General features: G+C 49.9%; 1 protein-coding gene across 2 annotated transcripts in view; it reads right to left on the bottom strand.

The window, feature by feature from the left end:
- The window catches only part of LOC138265903 (inositol polyphosphate-5-phosphatase A-like), a 350243-nt gene that overhangs the window by 198817 nt on the left and 137998 nt on the right, over positions 1–13428 (bottom strand). For both annotated transcript variants that reach the window (XM_069214078.1, XM_069214079.1), the window contains exon 4: positions 11856–11943. In XM_069214078.1, the coding sequence (XP_069070179.1) occupies positions 11856–11943 (88 nt within the window). The remainder of the gene's footprint in view (positions 1–11855; positions 11944–13428) is intronic.

Genomic DNA, 13428 nt, shown 5'->3' with positions numbered 1-13428 from the left:
TTTCTTTTAGAAACTTGCCTTTTAGCTTTTCTTCCCTGTTTATTTCCTTTTTGGGACTTTCCCAGATTCCCTTCATTGACTACTTGCTTAATCAATTCAATCCTCTTGTGCTCCACAATTGAACAAATGGGGAGTAATTTAGACTGAGGTAAAAAGATAGGAAATGGGGCCATAGACAAGGATGATTTTAGCTCAGAGTTTACTGACACTGGCATATTCAACTGCGGGGGTGATGGAGAATAACTTTTCCAGGGAATAATCAGAACTTTCCAAGTCAAAACTTTCTCACACATTACCGGAGGCCTCTGGTAAACAAAACAGAAGATTTGATTGGGTTTGTGTACAAATTTGCATCCAAGGGGTCTGGCAGTATACTAGGACAACTACCCCCCAATTCCTTGGAGGCCTCCTTTACAGCAGTCGGATTGTTCTCAATTGGGGTTAAACCCTCCTTTTGACCAGACAGGACTTTCAATATAGCCAATAGAATATTTTGGGAATTGTTAGAAATGGGGTCTCTAGTTGGCAGTCGGTTTGCACCCTGTCCAAGTAGGGACCCTCACTCTAGTCAGGATAAGGGAGATACCTGCTTAGATAACTCCTGCTCACCCCCTTGGTAGCTTGGCACGAGCAGTCAGGCTTATCTCAGAAGCAATGTGTAAAGCATTTGCACATAACACACAGTAATAAGTGAAAACACTACAAAAGGACACCACACCAGTTTTAGAAAAATAGCCAATATTTATCTATATAAAACAAGACCAAATACGATAAAAATCAAACATACAGTAAGAAAAATATCATTTCTGCAAGATTTACTCAAAACTACAGGTCCTTGAAGTCGATAGCTCCACATGGGGCTATCACGGTGTCGTGATCATCAAAACCAACAGTTCAGGCTGGTCGTGGCGTTGCGGGCCAGCTACGGTGTCGGAAGACCCACAAACAGTACCTTGGATTTGCAGGGCATCATGATCTTCGCGGTGAGCTCTGGAGAGTGGCGTCACTGACGTTGCGGTATCGGTTCCGGAGTCGGTGCAGGAGTCGTTGGGCCCTTGGGGTCACACGTGTTGCAAATCAAACTCCAGGCTGATGAAGTCAGATGGCGTCGGGCTGTGGTGCGAAGCGTGATGATGCGATGTGCAGTGCCCACAGGTCACGGTGCAGGCAGCGGTTCGGTGACGCCGTCGAACGGCTTTGGTGAGACCAGGGCTGCGGTGTGAAGTGGGGCAGTGCGACGTGCGGTGTCCACAGGTCACGGTGCAGGCAACGGCGTGGTCGTTGCTGAAGCACTGTCGTTGGTAGGCCCAAACCAGCAGTGCTTCATGACCCTCACAAGCGGTGTCCACAGGCCACAGTGCTGGTGACGACACAGGAGTCGATGGTGCTGGCATCGGTGGGCCGTGGCTGCGGTGCAGGATGGGACGGTGCTTTGTGTACCCTACGAGCGGTGTCCACAGGCCACGGTGCAGGCAGCATCACCGGTGTCAGCAGGAGCGTCGTCGTCGGGGATGCCCAGGCTGCGGTATGAGCAGGCGATGCCGGAGTGCGGGGCCCACAGGTCGTGGTACGAGCAGCGGCTTGGTGAAGTCATCCGATGACGGCGTCGGTGAGACCAGGGTCGCGGTGCAAAGTGGGGCAATGCGACTCCGTGCAGCGTCGGCAGGTCACGGTGCAGGCCAGCGGCATCGTTGGCGGCATCGCAGTGGTGGTTTCTCCTCTTGAACAGCACAAAACACACAGTTCCCAGTACTGCAGGTCGAGGAAACTGAAGTCTTTGGTGTCCCTGAGACTTCCAACAGGAGGCAAGCTCTACTCCAAGCCCTTGGAGAATTTTCTCAAGCAGGACACAAAGCAAAGTTCACCCTTTGCACTCTTTTTAGGCAGAAGCAGCAACTGCAGGCCAGTCCAGCAAAGCAACACAGCAAAGGGACAGTACTCCTTCTTCAGCTCTTCTCCTGGACAGAGGTCCGTTCCTCTTGATTCCAGATAGATTCTTAAAGTCTGGTGTTTTGGGTCTTCTTCTTATACCCAGTTCTGCCTTTGAAGTTGGCAAACTTCAAAGCAAAGTCTCAAGTGTTTGCAAGATCCTTCCTTGTCCAGGCCAGGCCCCAGACACTCACCAGGGGGTCGGAGACTGCACTGTGTGAGGGCAGGCACAGTACTTTCAGGTGTGAGTGACCACTCCTCCCCTCCCCTCCAGCACAGATGGCTAATCAAGATATGCAGGCTACACGCCAGCCCCCTTTGTGTCACTGTCTAGAGGAGAGGTGTGAACAGCCCAACTGTCAAACTGACCCAGACAGACAATCCACAAACCGGCAGAGTCACAGAATGGTATAAGCAAGAAAATGCCTACTTTCTAAAAGTGGTATTTTCAAACAGACAATTTAAAAACCAACTTCACTAAAAGATGTATTTTTTAATTGTGAGTTCAGAGACCCTAAACTCCACTTTTTTATCTGCTCTCAAAGGGAATCTGCGCTTTAAGGATATTTAAAGGCAGCCCCCATGTTAACCTTTGAGAGAGATAGGCCTTGCACAGTGAAAACCGAATTTGGCAGTATTTCACTGTTAGGCCATATAAAACACACTAGTATATATCCTACCTTAAATATACACTGCACCTTGCCCATGGGGCTACCTAGGGCCTAACTTAGGAGTGCCTTACATGTAGCAAAAGGGAAGGTTGAAGCATGGCAAGTGGGTACACTTGCCAAGTCTAATTGGCAGTTTAAAACTGCACACACAGACACTGCAGTGGCAGGTCTGAGCCATGTTTACAGGGCTACTAATGTGGGTGGCATAACAGTGCTGCAGGCCCACTAGTAGCATTTGATTTACAGGCCCTGGGCACCTCTAATGCACTTTACTAGTAAATCAAATATGCCAATCATGGATAAACCAATCAACAGTACAATTTCTATAGGGAGCACTTGCACTTTAGCACTGATTGGCAGTGGTAAAGTGCACAGAGGCAATAAACCAGCAAAAACAGACCTAAAAAAATAGGAGGAAGAAGACAAAATGTTTGGGGATAACCCTGCAAAAATAGCCATTTCCAACAGGAATGGTCAAAGCTATTTATCGATTTTTCCAAGAGCGCTAAGATAGACGAAAGTTTTCTCCCTAGGCATTTAAAGAACTCCGAAATTACTGTATGTTGATCCAAGGGGACAATTGGCGAATTTCTAGAGCACAGAAACCCAGGGGTGAGTGAAGGAAATCTTGGAGATAGAGAGAGATCCGAAGGTGTACTATTAATAAGTCTTAGGCGAGAGGATTCCTCTCTTCCCTCCAAGGGCGGAGACGCACGATGAAAAGACAAGCTCTTTGTGTCAAACAACCCTTTTACCTTGATGTTCGGCTGGGTAAAGTCTCCCACGTCCGGGGGGTGGGGTTCCAGGTTGAAAGAAGGGAGAATTGTGTTCTCTAGATCACCCCCAGCAATAAGCGACTGACTAATAGAAGGAGATGCGGCCAGAAACTTGCCGGAATTATAGCTATTATCAAAACTCTCGGGGTTTGTAAGAGCTTCCTCATTAGGTGGGAGATCACCAAGAATTTCCTTTTGCAAGAAGGGAAGAATTGTGCAGGAATTTTTTGTATTCAAGTGGGACATGGTCTTGTTTCTTAAGGGATTAGATTTAGTCTTTTTACAAGCCCGGTTGAGAAAAGCTCTGACTGTCCGTAGGCGTTTGGCCGTCATAACCCGGGAAGGGATTACCTTAGCGAGCTGGCAACAATACTTTTTCCTTTCGGCCCCTGCAATCGGGACACTCAGGCTCTTTGACTACTTATTAACTGTAATTCAGAACTTTAGATTCTCTGCTTGCGCCTTACATTCCCCGTTAGGTACATTTTTTGTGACGCCAAAGTCTGAAGAATCCAGACTAAGACGAGTAAACCTTTATGCAGGCGAGATGACCAGCCTAAAGGCACTCCCCGAAATTTAGGTAGCCGGGCGAGAGACTCCCAGAAGTTATATTTAGGCTGTATAGTCTATTTCATCAATATTGACCTTATTCCAGACTTCCCAGAGTTTTCCTGTAGCTCGTTCTCCGGGGGGGCTCTATAACAGGGTCACGGCAGAGGCCGAAAGTCCACCAGCCCACCGCAGTGTTAATTTAATCTTAGTACCCACCAGTACCCACAAGGATGAAGCCAGAACTATGACAGAGTGGGGCGGCGTGGGGTGAAGGGGGGTTCTCTAGGCCGGGAACCCACTCCCCTACAACCCCAAATCAATTTGATGCTCGCACTCACCAGCCTCACGCCTCCTGCCTGGCTTATACTATCAGCCACCAGCGTCGCTCACAATAGACCTAGTGTCTCAGTGATCCAAACTATGTCTCTGAGTCAGCCGTAAATCACTAGCCACAGTCGTCGCTGCGGCCGCCGCCCACGCTATTCGGCAGCTTCGGGCACTTTCAAGGGGCTGACCGACCCGTCGATTTCCTCGGGCTAAACGCCCGACTAAGGAGAGCCAGGGGCCGCCGCCCACGCTGACCAGGCTTCACGGCCCCAAGCATGACCGCGGGACCAACGGAACCGCCGATTTCCTTGGGCTAAACGCATGGGCGTAGGAAGTGTGGGGGACGTGGGGGATATGTCCCCCCCAGATTTTGGAGTGGGGGGGACACGGGGGACAAGGGTGGGGGGGACGAGGGGACAGAATAATTTTCCTTTCTCCTGTAATTAGCAGGGCCATTAGCGCATGAAAGCGCTACCTATATGGCCCTGCACTTGACCTGTGACCTGGCTCCAGGACACTCGCCCTCTGCCCTTTTGTTGTGCTGCAGCACACAAGGGATTCTTTCTCACCTTGCCACCACAGCTGCCTGCAGTCTGCACTTCTGAGAACAAAGGAAGAGGAGAGGCCCTTTGTTGATTGCTGTGTGCATCCAGTCCCTCCTGAGCCCGACCCTTCCTGTCCCTTGAAGATCGAACCCTGAAGACAGCAGCAAGATTTGAGAAGGTAAGAAGGTTTGGGTAATTAAATAAACTATTGCTAAGTAACTCCCTTTCTTTTTAAATACAGTGCTGTGTTGCAGAGTATCTCCCTTTCTAAAAACAGTATTGTTGAGTTACTGTTAGATATGAGCAGGGCAGGCTTTAGCGCGCTAGTGGCACCCTGTGCGCCAGTGTTTGTTAGGGACCCCCTTTCTGTCGCCTCTCTCTCACTCTCTTCTCTCCTCTGTCTCCAGCTTGCCTTCCCCAGTGCTAATTATTGTCCCCTAAGTTGACATCCCGCCCCCCCAACATTTCTGTCCCCTGTCTCTCCCTCAGCCTTCCTGGTATTTGTGAAAGCCCGCTCTGAAGGGCAAGGGCTGTCTGTAAATCTCATTTCCTGCCAATGGCCTGTGGATGCGAAGTCAGCACTGTGGCAGCTCACAGGCTTTACAGGACTTCACAGGCTATGGTGGAACAGAGCCTGACACTGCTGGATAGACAGCGGAGAGACCAGCACACAGCATGGGTCCCAGGAAGAACCAGATGGCCTAAGAGATGGACAGGGCTAGGTAAGGCAGCTAGGGCGATGCAACCGGTGCTGCCGCACTGGGTGCTGACTTAGGATGGGGGTGCTATGTTTGCAAGTATATTGTGACTTTAAAAGCACCTGCTGGATGTTCCTTGCCACCAACAGTTTTCAGGCAACAATAAAAATCTTAAGATAATTCCCGTGATTAATGGTCATTCTGGAGAGAGACTGAAGTTTTGTCTAGTGGAAGTTTTGACTCATCATAACGTACAGGGTTACTATGCCTGCTACAAAGGCCGTCTACATGCAGATCACAAAGTGTATATAATGTGAATAGGTCAGTGGGTTTCTGCTTTTGTCAGATGCAGAAAAGTACCCTCTTTTTGGCATGGTTACCCCACTTTTTGCCTGTTGTCAGTATGTTTTGACTGTGTTCACTGGGATCCTGCTAACCAGGACCCCAGTGCTCTCTCCCATTAAAGTTGGTTGCTTGGACCACACACACACCCCACTTGGCATACTGGTGCCCCTTATAAGTCCCTAGTATATGGTACCCAGGTACCCAGGGCATTGGGGGATCAGGGGTTCCCATGGGCTGCAGCATTTATTATGTATTATGCCACCCATAGGAGCCCATGTAAACTGTGTCTGCAGGCCTGCCATTGCAGCCTGCGTGAAAAGGTGCTTGCACCCTTTCACTTCAGGCCACTGCACCAGGTCACTGTAAGTCACCCCTATGGTAGGCCCTCCTAGCCCAGAGGGTAGGGTGCAAGTACCTGTGTGTGAGGGCACCTCTGCAGGAGCAGAGGTGCCCCCACGAACTCCAGCTCCATTTTCCTGGACCTCGTGAGTGCGGGGACGCCATTTTACGCTTGTACTGGACATAGGTCACTACCTATGTCCAGCTACATAATGGTAACTCCGAACCTGGGCATGTTTGGTAACAAACATGTCAGAATCATACCCCAATACTATTGTCAGTATTGATTGTATGATTCCATGCACTTTGGGGGCTCCTTAGAGGATCCCCAGCATTGCTCCTACCAGCTTTATGGGGTCTTCCGAACAGCTCACGCTGCTGCCACCCCTCAGACAGATTTCTGCCCTCCTTCTGCTGCTTGAGCAGCTCATGCCCAGGAAGGCAGAACAAAGGATTTCCTTTGGAAGAGAGAGGCAACACCCTCTCCATTACAAGGCTTGGGAGGGGTAGCCTCGCCAAGCTACTAGTATGCTCTGAAGGGCACATTTGGTGCCCTCCTTGCATAAACCAGTCTGTACCAGTTCAGGGATCTCAGCCCCTACTCTGGCGTGAAACTGGACAATGGAAATGGCGTAACCACTCCCCTGTCCATCACCACCCCAGGGGTGGTTCCCAGAGCTCCTCCAGGTGGCCACTTGATTCTTCCATCTTGAATCTAAGGTTGGCAGAGGCCTCTGTGAGAATCTGAGTGGCCAGGTCAGGGAGGTGACATCACAGCCCACTCCTAGGTGGTCATCCGGCTAGGTGACCAATCCCCCTTTCTGAGCTATTTTGGGTTTCCCTCTTGGGTGGGTCCTCAGATTTGACGTGCAAGATTCCAGCAGGACTCCTCTGCAACGTTTACTTTGACTTCTGGCCACTGGAACCGCAACTGGACTTCACAGGAACCTACAATCTGCAGCTCCAGTGACGACTTTACCACGCAACATTGTTTCTCCGACTCGTACCAGCAACTGCAACATTTGCCGAGCTGTGCTTCCTCTGAGGGCAGCAAGTCTTCAGTCTGCATGAGAAGAAAGAAGGAAAATTCCTTGAAGTGAAGGAGTCACTTATCTGCATCCGCAGGCACCAACTGCAACAACAACCGGCTGCGTGGATCTCCTCTCCTCTCCTCCTGAGCTGCGTGGATCCTTCATCAGGGGTGGTAGTCTGGAGTGGTCTCCTTGGTCCTCTCTACCAGCTGCCCAACTTTGGAGTAGGTAGGTCCTTGCCTTCCCATGCAGGACAGTACCCCCATGCACCGCATCTCTTGCAGCTACCCCCGGCACTCTTCTCTGTGAAGCACAGCCCTCAATGTGCTTCGCCTGTGAAGTGGGACCTCTCTTCAGGTGTGCTGTGGGCCTCTCTACAGCTCCTGGGCTCCTTGCCTGTAGGTCTTCTGTGGGTGCTGCCTCTCCTCCTCCAGACTCTCTGCCTTGCTGATGGTCACCTGAGACTCCCCTCCATGGGTTGAGTCCCCCTGGACCTTGCTGGTCACCGGTAGCTCGACTTTTCTCCTACTGCGACATTTTCTTTTGCCAAGGCTTGTTGGTGGGTTTTCCACACCACAGACTGACTGCAATTCTTCATCTGGCGTGGGACGTCGACTGCATCACCTAGGAACTCTTCATCTGCTCCAGTGCTGCATTGCTGACCATCTTTGTCTCCCCGTCGACCAACTCCTGCATCCACAGAGGGGTGGGTTGTGGCTCCTGCCACGACCGGACTATCCTACGTAAACTGGACTAGGTGCCCTTCTTTTCCAGGTCTTACTCTTCCAGGATCCACCTCTAGTTTCTTGCAGTCTTGTCTGCGTTTTGCAATATCCTTCTATGAAGTCCTTTTGGTGGGTCAGGGAAAAAACTGTAACTTACCTCTTTTCTCCTGGTCGCTGGGGGGCACTCTGGTACTTACCTTTGGGGTTTCCTAGTTCCTCCAGCTCCCCTCTACCAATTCCACTTCCTTGGGTGGGGACCCGGCTTTCGCATTTCACTTTCTTAGTATATGGTCTGGTCCCCTCTAGGCCTTCAGTATTGCCTATTGCTTTTCACTGTTTTCTATTGCTTTTTATGCCAATTTGTGATTGCTGCTGTACATATAATAGTGTGTTACTTACATCCTATTGGAGTATTGCCTATCTAGTGTTTTAGTGTTTGTGTTACTGTAATAAGGAACCTTTATTTTCGTGACACGTGTTTCTTTCATATGTGTAAGTGCTGTGTGACTACAGTGGTATTGCATGATCTTTGCATGTGTCCTAGATAAGTCTTGGCTGCTCATCCACAGCTAACTCTAGAGAGCCTGGCTTCTAGACACTGCCTACACTTCACTAATAAGGTGATACCTGGACCTGGTATAAGGTGATAATACCATAGGTACTCACCACACACAAGGCCAGCTTCCTACATCAGAGAGCTCCTTTTTTGTCCCCTGCAATTTATAAATGAAAACTGAATATAGAACAGTGAGCAATGAACTCATCAAAGAGCTGCATGCAAACATCAAGGTATAGATTAGAGCGTCATGATTTCCCCCCACTTTTTGATTAACTTAATGTAACAAGTTGATTTGAGTGCAGTTCTTATTATTAAAGAGAGTCCCCAACCATGGTGTTATGTTTTAAATTCTGAGTTTGCGCTTCTCCAGATAAAGCACTCTGAAACTATACCTGCTACCAGTATGGATGACCTGTGACACCTACACCTTGTAGTCCTCTGTCTTATGTAACATTTCATATACACTGATTTACACATATATGATGATTGTCTCTGCGTAATGTCTGTGTGATGTAAAGTGCTTTGACACCCTAGACTGGTATGAGGGATGAATGATAGAACAACACATGCGTATATCGTGCATGCCTTAACATCGCGGTCTCAACAATGACCATGTCTTTACTACGCATGCCTTTACAACGAATTTCATTGTAAAAGCATGTTTGGTAAAGGAACATGCGTGGTAAATTCTCCCTACCCTGCCCCCTTACACCTGATACCATACTCCACCCATCCAAGCACTTAAAACTGCCCCTGCCCTGAGCCCTAAACCCCCCTGCCCTGAGCCCTAAAAGTAACCCTGCCCTGTCCTAAAAACTACCCCCACTCTGAACCCTAAAACCTACCCTGAACTGCTCTAAAAACTACCTTGATGCCCCTGCCCCACCCTGAACCCTAAAACCTACCCCGCTCTGTCCTAAATACTACATGACCCCCACCCTGTACCCTAAAACCTACCCCACACTGTCCTAAAACTACTTGAACTCCATGCACTCCTCCTGACCCCTAAAACCTACCCCACCCTGTCCTAAAAACTACCCCGACCCTACCCTGCCCTAAAAATGACCCCAACCTCCCACTCTAAACCCGGCCACAGCCCTACTTACCTCTCTCTCCTCTGCTTCTTCCTGTTCCACCCGGACAGCTAGACCGCTATCTATGCTGTAACCACGCATATGTGTGGTAAAGATATGTGTGGTAAAGGCATGTGTGCTAGACCCATATTTGTGGTAATGGCAGCATGGTCAATGCATTGCATTGCATTGATTGCGTTGTAAGGGATATTTCCCGGTATGAGTGGTGCTATAAAACGAATGAAATGCATCTGAGAGAGAGTGGTGATGAATAGTAGTGAGGGAATCCGTGGCAGAGGTGGTCACTGGGGGGCACCAACAAACAATGTCGCACAGGGCGCCACCAGCACTAAGGACGGCCCTATCAGACAGCACAGCAGTTCACAGGAACGCGGCAGCACAGAGACTGCCACTTGACAGTCAGACAAGGACCTAGCAGCAATCATAGGCCTTACTGGCCTTCATAGGCAGGCGGAGACCCAGAGACTTTTACAGCCTGACTAGTAAGAAAGCTCCCAACAGGCAGCACAGTGCCTGGCAGGCAGCACAGGAATCGACAGGAAGCACTGCGCCCAGCAGGCAGTACAGGCCTCTTAGGACTTCACACAGGCGAACAGCATCACAGAGCCTGTCGCTGCCTAATAGGCAGCAAAGGGCCCAGCAGACAGGGAATTGCAGGCCACACAGGACTCGACTGGAAGCGACCGTCTTCCCCATCTCCCCCCACCACGGCAACCCTTCTGGGTGCAAACTTTGTGCAGGGGGCCCACCTCAAGGTTGTCCCTGTCCCCCCCAGAAATTTAGTGTCTCCTACGCCCCTGGCTAAACGCCCAACCAAGGAAGGCTGAGGGCCGAGAGCTAAGCAGGAGGTGGGAAGCGCGGGAGCCGCCCGGGAATGCCTCTGCCGCAGCCACGCTCGTCACAGCTGAGAACACCGACCTGCCCTGCTGACCGTCACAGGACCGTCACAGGATCTCGCGAGAATCGTCACAGGGACAGCTTTCACTGCTGTGCCCATTCTTTGGTGTACTGAAGCTTTCACTGCTGTGCCACATACTTTGCCTGTTGTGTGTGTGCCTAGGTTCACTGCTGTGCCCATTCTTGGGTGTCCTGAGGCCTTCACTACTGTGGCACATACTTTGCCTGTAGTGTGTGTGTCTAGGTTCACCGCTGTGCCCATTCTTTGGTGTACTGAAGCTTTCAATGCTATGGCACATACTTTGCTTGTTGTATGTGTGTCTAGGTTCACTGCTGTGCCCATTCTTGGATGTACTGAGGCCTGCACTACTGTGGCACATACTTTGCCTGTAGTGTGTGTGTCTAGGTTCACCGCTGTGCCCATTCTTTGGTGTACTGAAGCTTTCAATGCTACGGCACATACTTTGCTTGTTGTATGTGTGTCTAGGTTCACTGCTGTGCCCATTCTTTGGTGTTCTGTATGTGTTCTGAAGCTTTCACTGTTTAAGCCCATCCTTTGCCCGTTTTTGGTGACTCTGAGGCTTTCACTCCTGCAGCGCATGCTTTGCCAGTTCTGTATTTGTATTGACACTTTCTCTGTTGTTTCCATGCTCTCCCTGCATGTGTGTGTACTGACAATATTCGTTGCTGTAGGCCATGCCTTGTCTGTTCTGTGCGTGTGTGCTGAAGCATTCGCTGCCATAGCCCACCCTTTGCCTGTTCTGTGTGTGTACTGAAGCTTTCACCGCTGCTACCTCTGCTCTGCCTGTTCTCATTCTGTACTGAAGCTTTCACCGCTGCTGCCTATGCACTGCCTGTTCTCATTCTGCACTGAAGTTTTCACTCCATCTGTTCGCTCTGTACCGGTTGTCTCTGTTCATTGAAGGATACACTTCTGCTGCTCATGTAACTTCCTTGCGCTGCACGTGATTAGTGTGTACAATTACAACATCAGGAGCAGTGACATAGAGAGGTTATATGCAAGGCCTGTTCGGTACAGGCATCAGAGAAGGTATGCTTCAAGCGCGGGCGTAGTGGCCATGGAGCAGGGCTCACTCCGAAGGCGCGGATCCCTGCAGATCCCCAGCTGAACTGTTTAGGGAAGGAAAGGCCAGAGTGCGTCAGGAATGTGCGTGTTATTGTGAGATACCAGGGGGTGGAGTGAGGGAATGATAATAAGAGGGAAGGCAGCAGAGGTACCAGTGTAAGGAGATCAGTGTGTATCGGATTCCAGATGAGAGATTTTGGGAAATTGAGTCAGATGCGAGGGTTCTGGGAGGAAGGAGAGTGGAGGCAGCCAGAAGCCAGACTGGTGATGTTGTACTCACTGTGAAGCCGCTGGTATTGTCAAAGTTGCTGTCGATGTAAGTCCGGGAGCGGTCATACTCCGAGAAGCCTGCGCTCTGCGCCATCGTCCTGTAATGCAAAGTAAGAATCTCATAGAAAAGGTATAGCAAGATCCGCTCTTCTGCAAAAATGGACATCGGAGCGAAAGACAGTAGCAGCTCAAGACAACACCACTTTCCCTCCTGTACAGGCCCTGGCTGCAAATCTTACATTCACGCTCCCACCTACTGGTAGGGTGTGTGCAAGATTCCTGGGAACAACATACAGACCACCAGGCATGGGATCAGTGGTGCTCCGCCTTATCAGCCGTGGTGCTATAAGGGACAACACCACCTGGAGCCCTGGTGAAGAGAAAATACAGCTGTATCCTCAACTCATACTTCTGCCTGTTGGGTTGAATTACACAGCATTACCACAACTGCAAAGCCAAGAGGCACTAGAAACCATCGGAGTCTACTGTTAGCTCTAGGACTAATACTTCTTCATGTCTGACACGGGCACTCCACGTTCAACTAATCTGTTTTGTGGTACGAGACCCCTAGAGACCCATGTTGTGTTCAGGTCTGTAGTCATATTTGTTTGGGACAGAGAGAACACCTGTGTTGGTGGCACCCACAGTTTGTTTGAGTCTGGGAAAGTTTTGTAGTAATGCTCGTATGGCTTGGACAAAAGTAGAGGGCCTTATTAGGGAGCAGTGCAGGTAGGCAGGCTGTCCAGACACGCCTGTAACCAGATCTGGCCTATCTTAAGGCTCACAAACCTGGAACTCTGTAGCCAGCCCATCCGTCTTGGTAATCTGATGACAGACTCCAAAAGTGTGCATGAGATAGTAAAGAGAAAGGGCGTAGCTCGGTTAATAAGAAGGTTGGTCGATAGTTTCAGATTTCCCAAGAGTCACGCTGGGATACCTTGTTAAAGCCCATTAAGGGGCAATTTATACTCTGTTTGCACTGAATTAGCGTCATTTTTTTTACTCTAATTCGGTGCAAAACTAACTGCATATTTATAGTTTGGCGCTGGACCCATCTAGCGCTAAATTTATGGAGTTAAAGTCATTTTTTGGAAGTGGAAACCTACCTTGTCTTTATGAGATGCAAGGTAGGCGTTCCCGTGCAAAAAATGACTCTATGGCCTTAATGCCATATTTATACTCCTGTGCAAAAATGGTGCATGGGAGGGGTCACAAAATGGGGCAAAGCTTGCTTTGCCCCATTTTTTAACGCCTTGGTCAGGGCAGGCGTTAGGGAACCCGTGGGCCTATTTCCATGGTGGAACACCATGGAATAAGCCCACAGGTGCCTTCCCCAGGGACACCCCCACCCACACCGGAGGGACAGCGGAGGATGGGGGACCCCATCCCAGGTAAGTACTGGTAAGTATTTTATTTTATAAAGTGCCATAGGGAGCCCTGAAATGGGCCCCCATACACGGCACAGGGTACAATGGCCATGCCCAGGGGACCCTTGTCCCCTGTGCTGGCCATTGGGGTGGTGGGCATGACTCCTGCCTTTTCTAAAGCAGGAGTCATGTTGCATGGTAGGTTTAGCACCATAA

This window comes from Pleurodeles waltl, chromosome 11 (assembly GCF_031143425.1).
Source record: "Pleurodeles waltl isolate 20211129_DDA chromosome 11, aPleWal1.hap1.20221129, whole genome shotgun sequence".
Lineage (NCBI taxonomy): Eukaryota > Metazoa > Chordata > Amphibia > Caudata > Salamandridae > Pleurodeles > Pleurodeles waltl.
Note: the sequence above shows the minus strand (reverse complement) of the source record. Positions and strands in the feature narration are given on the sequence as shown.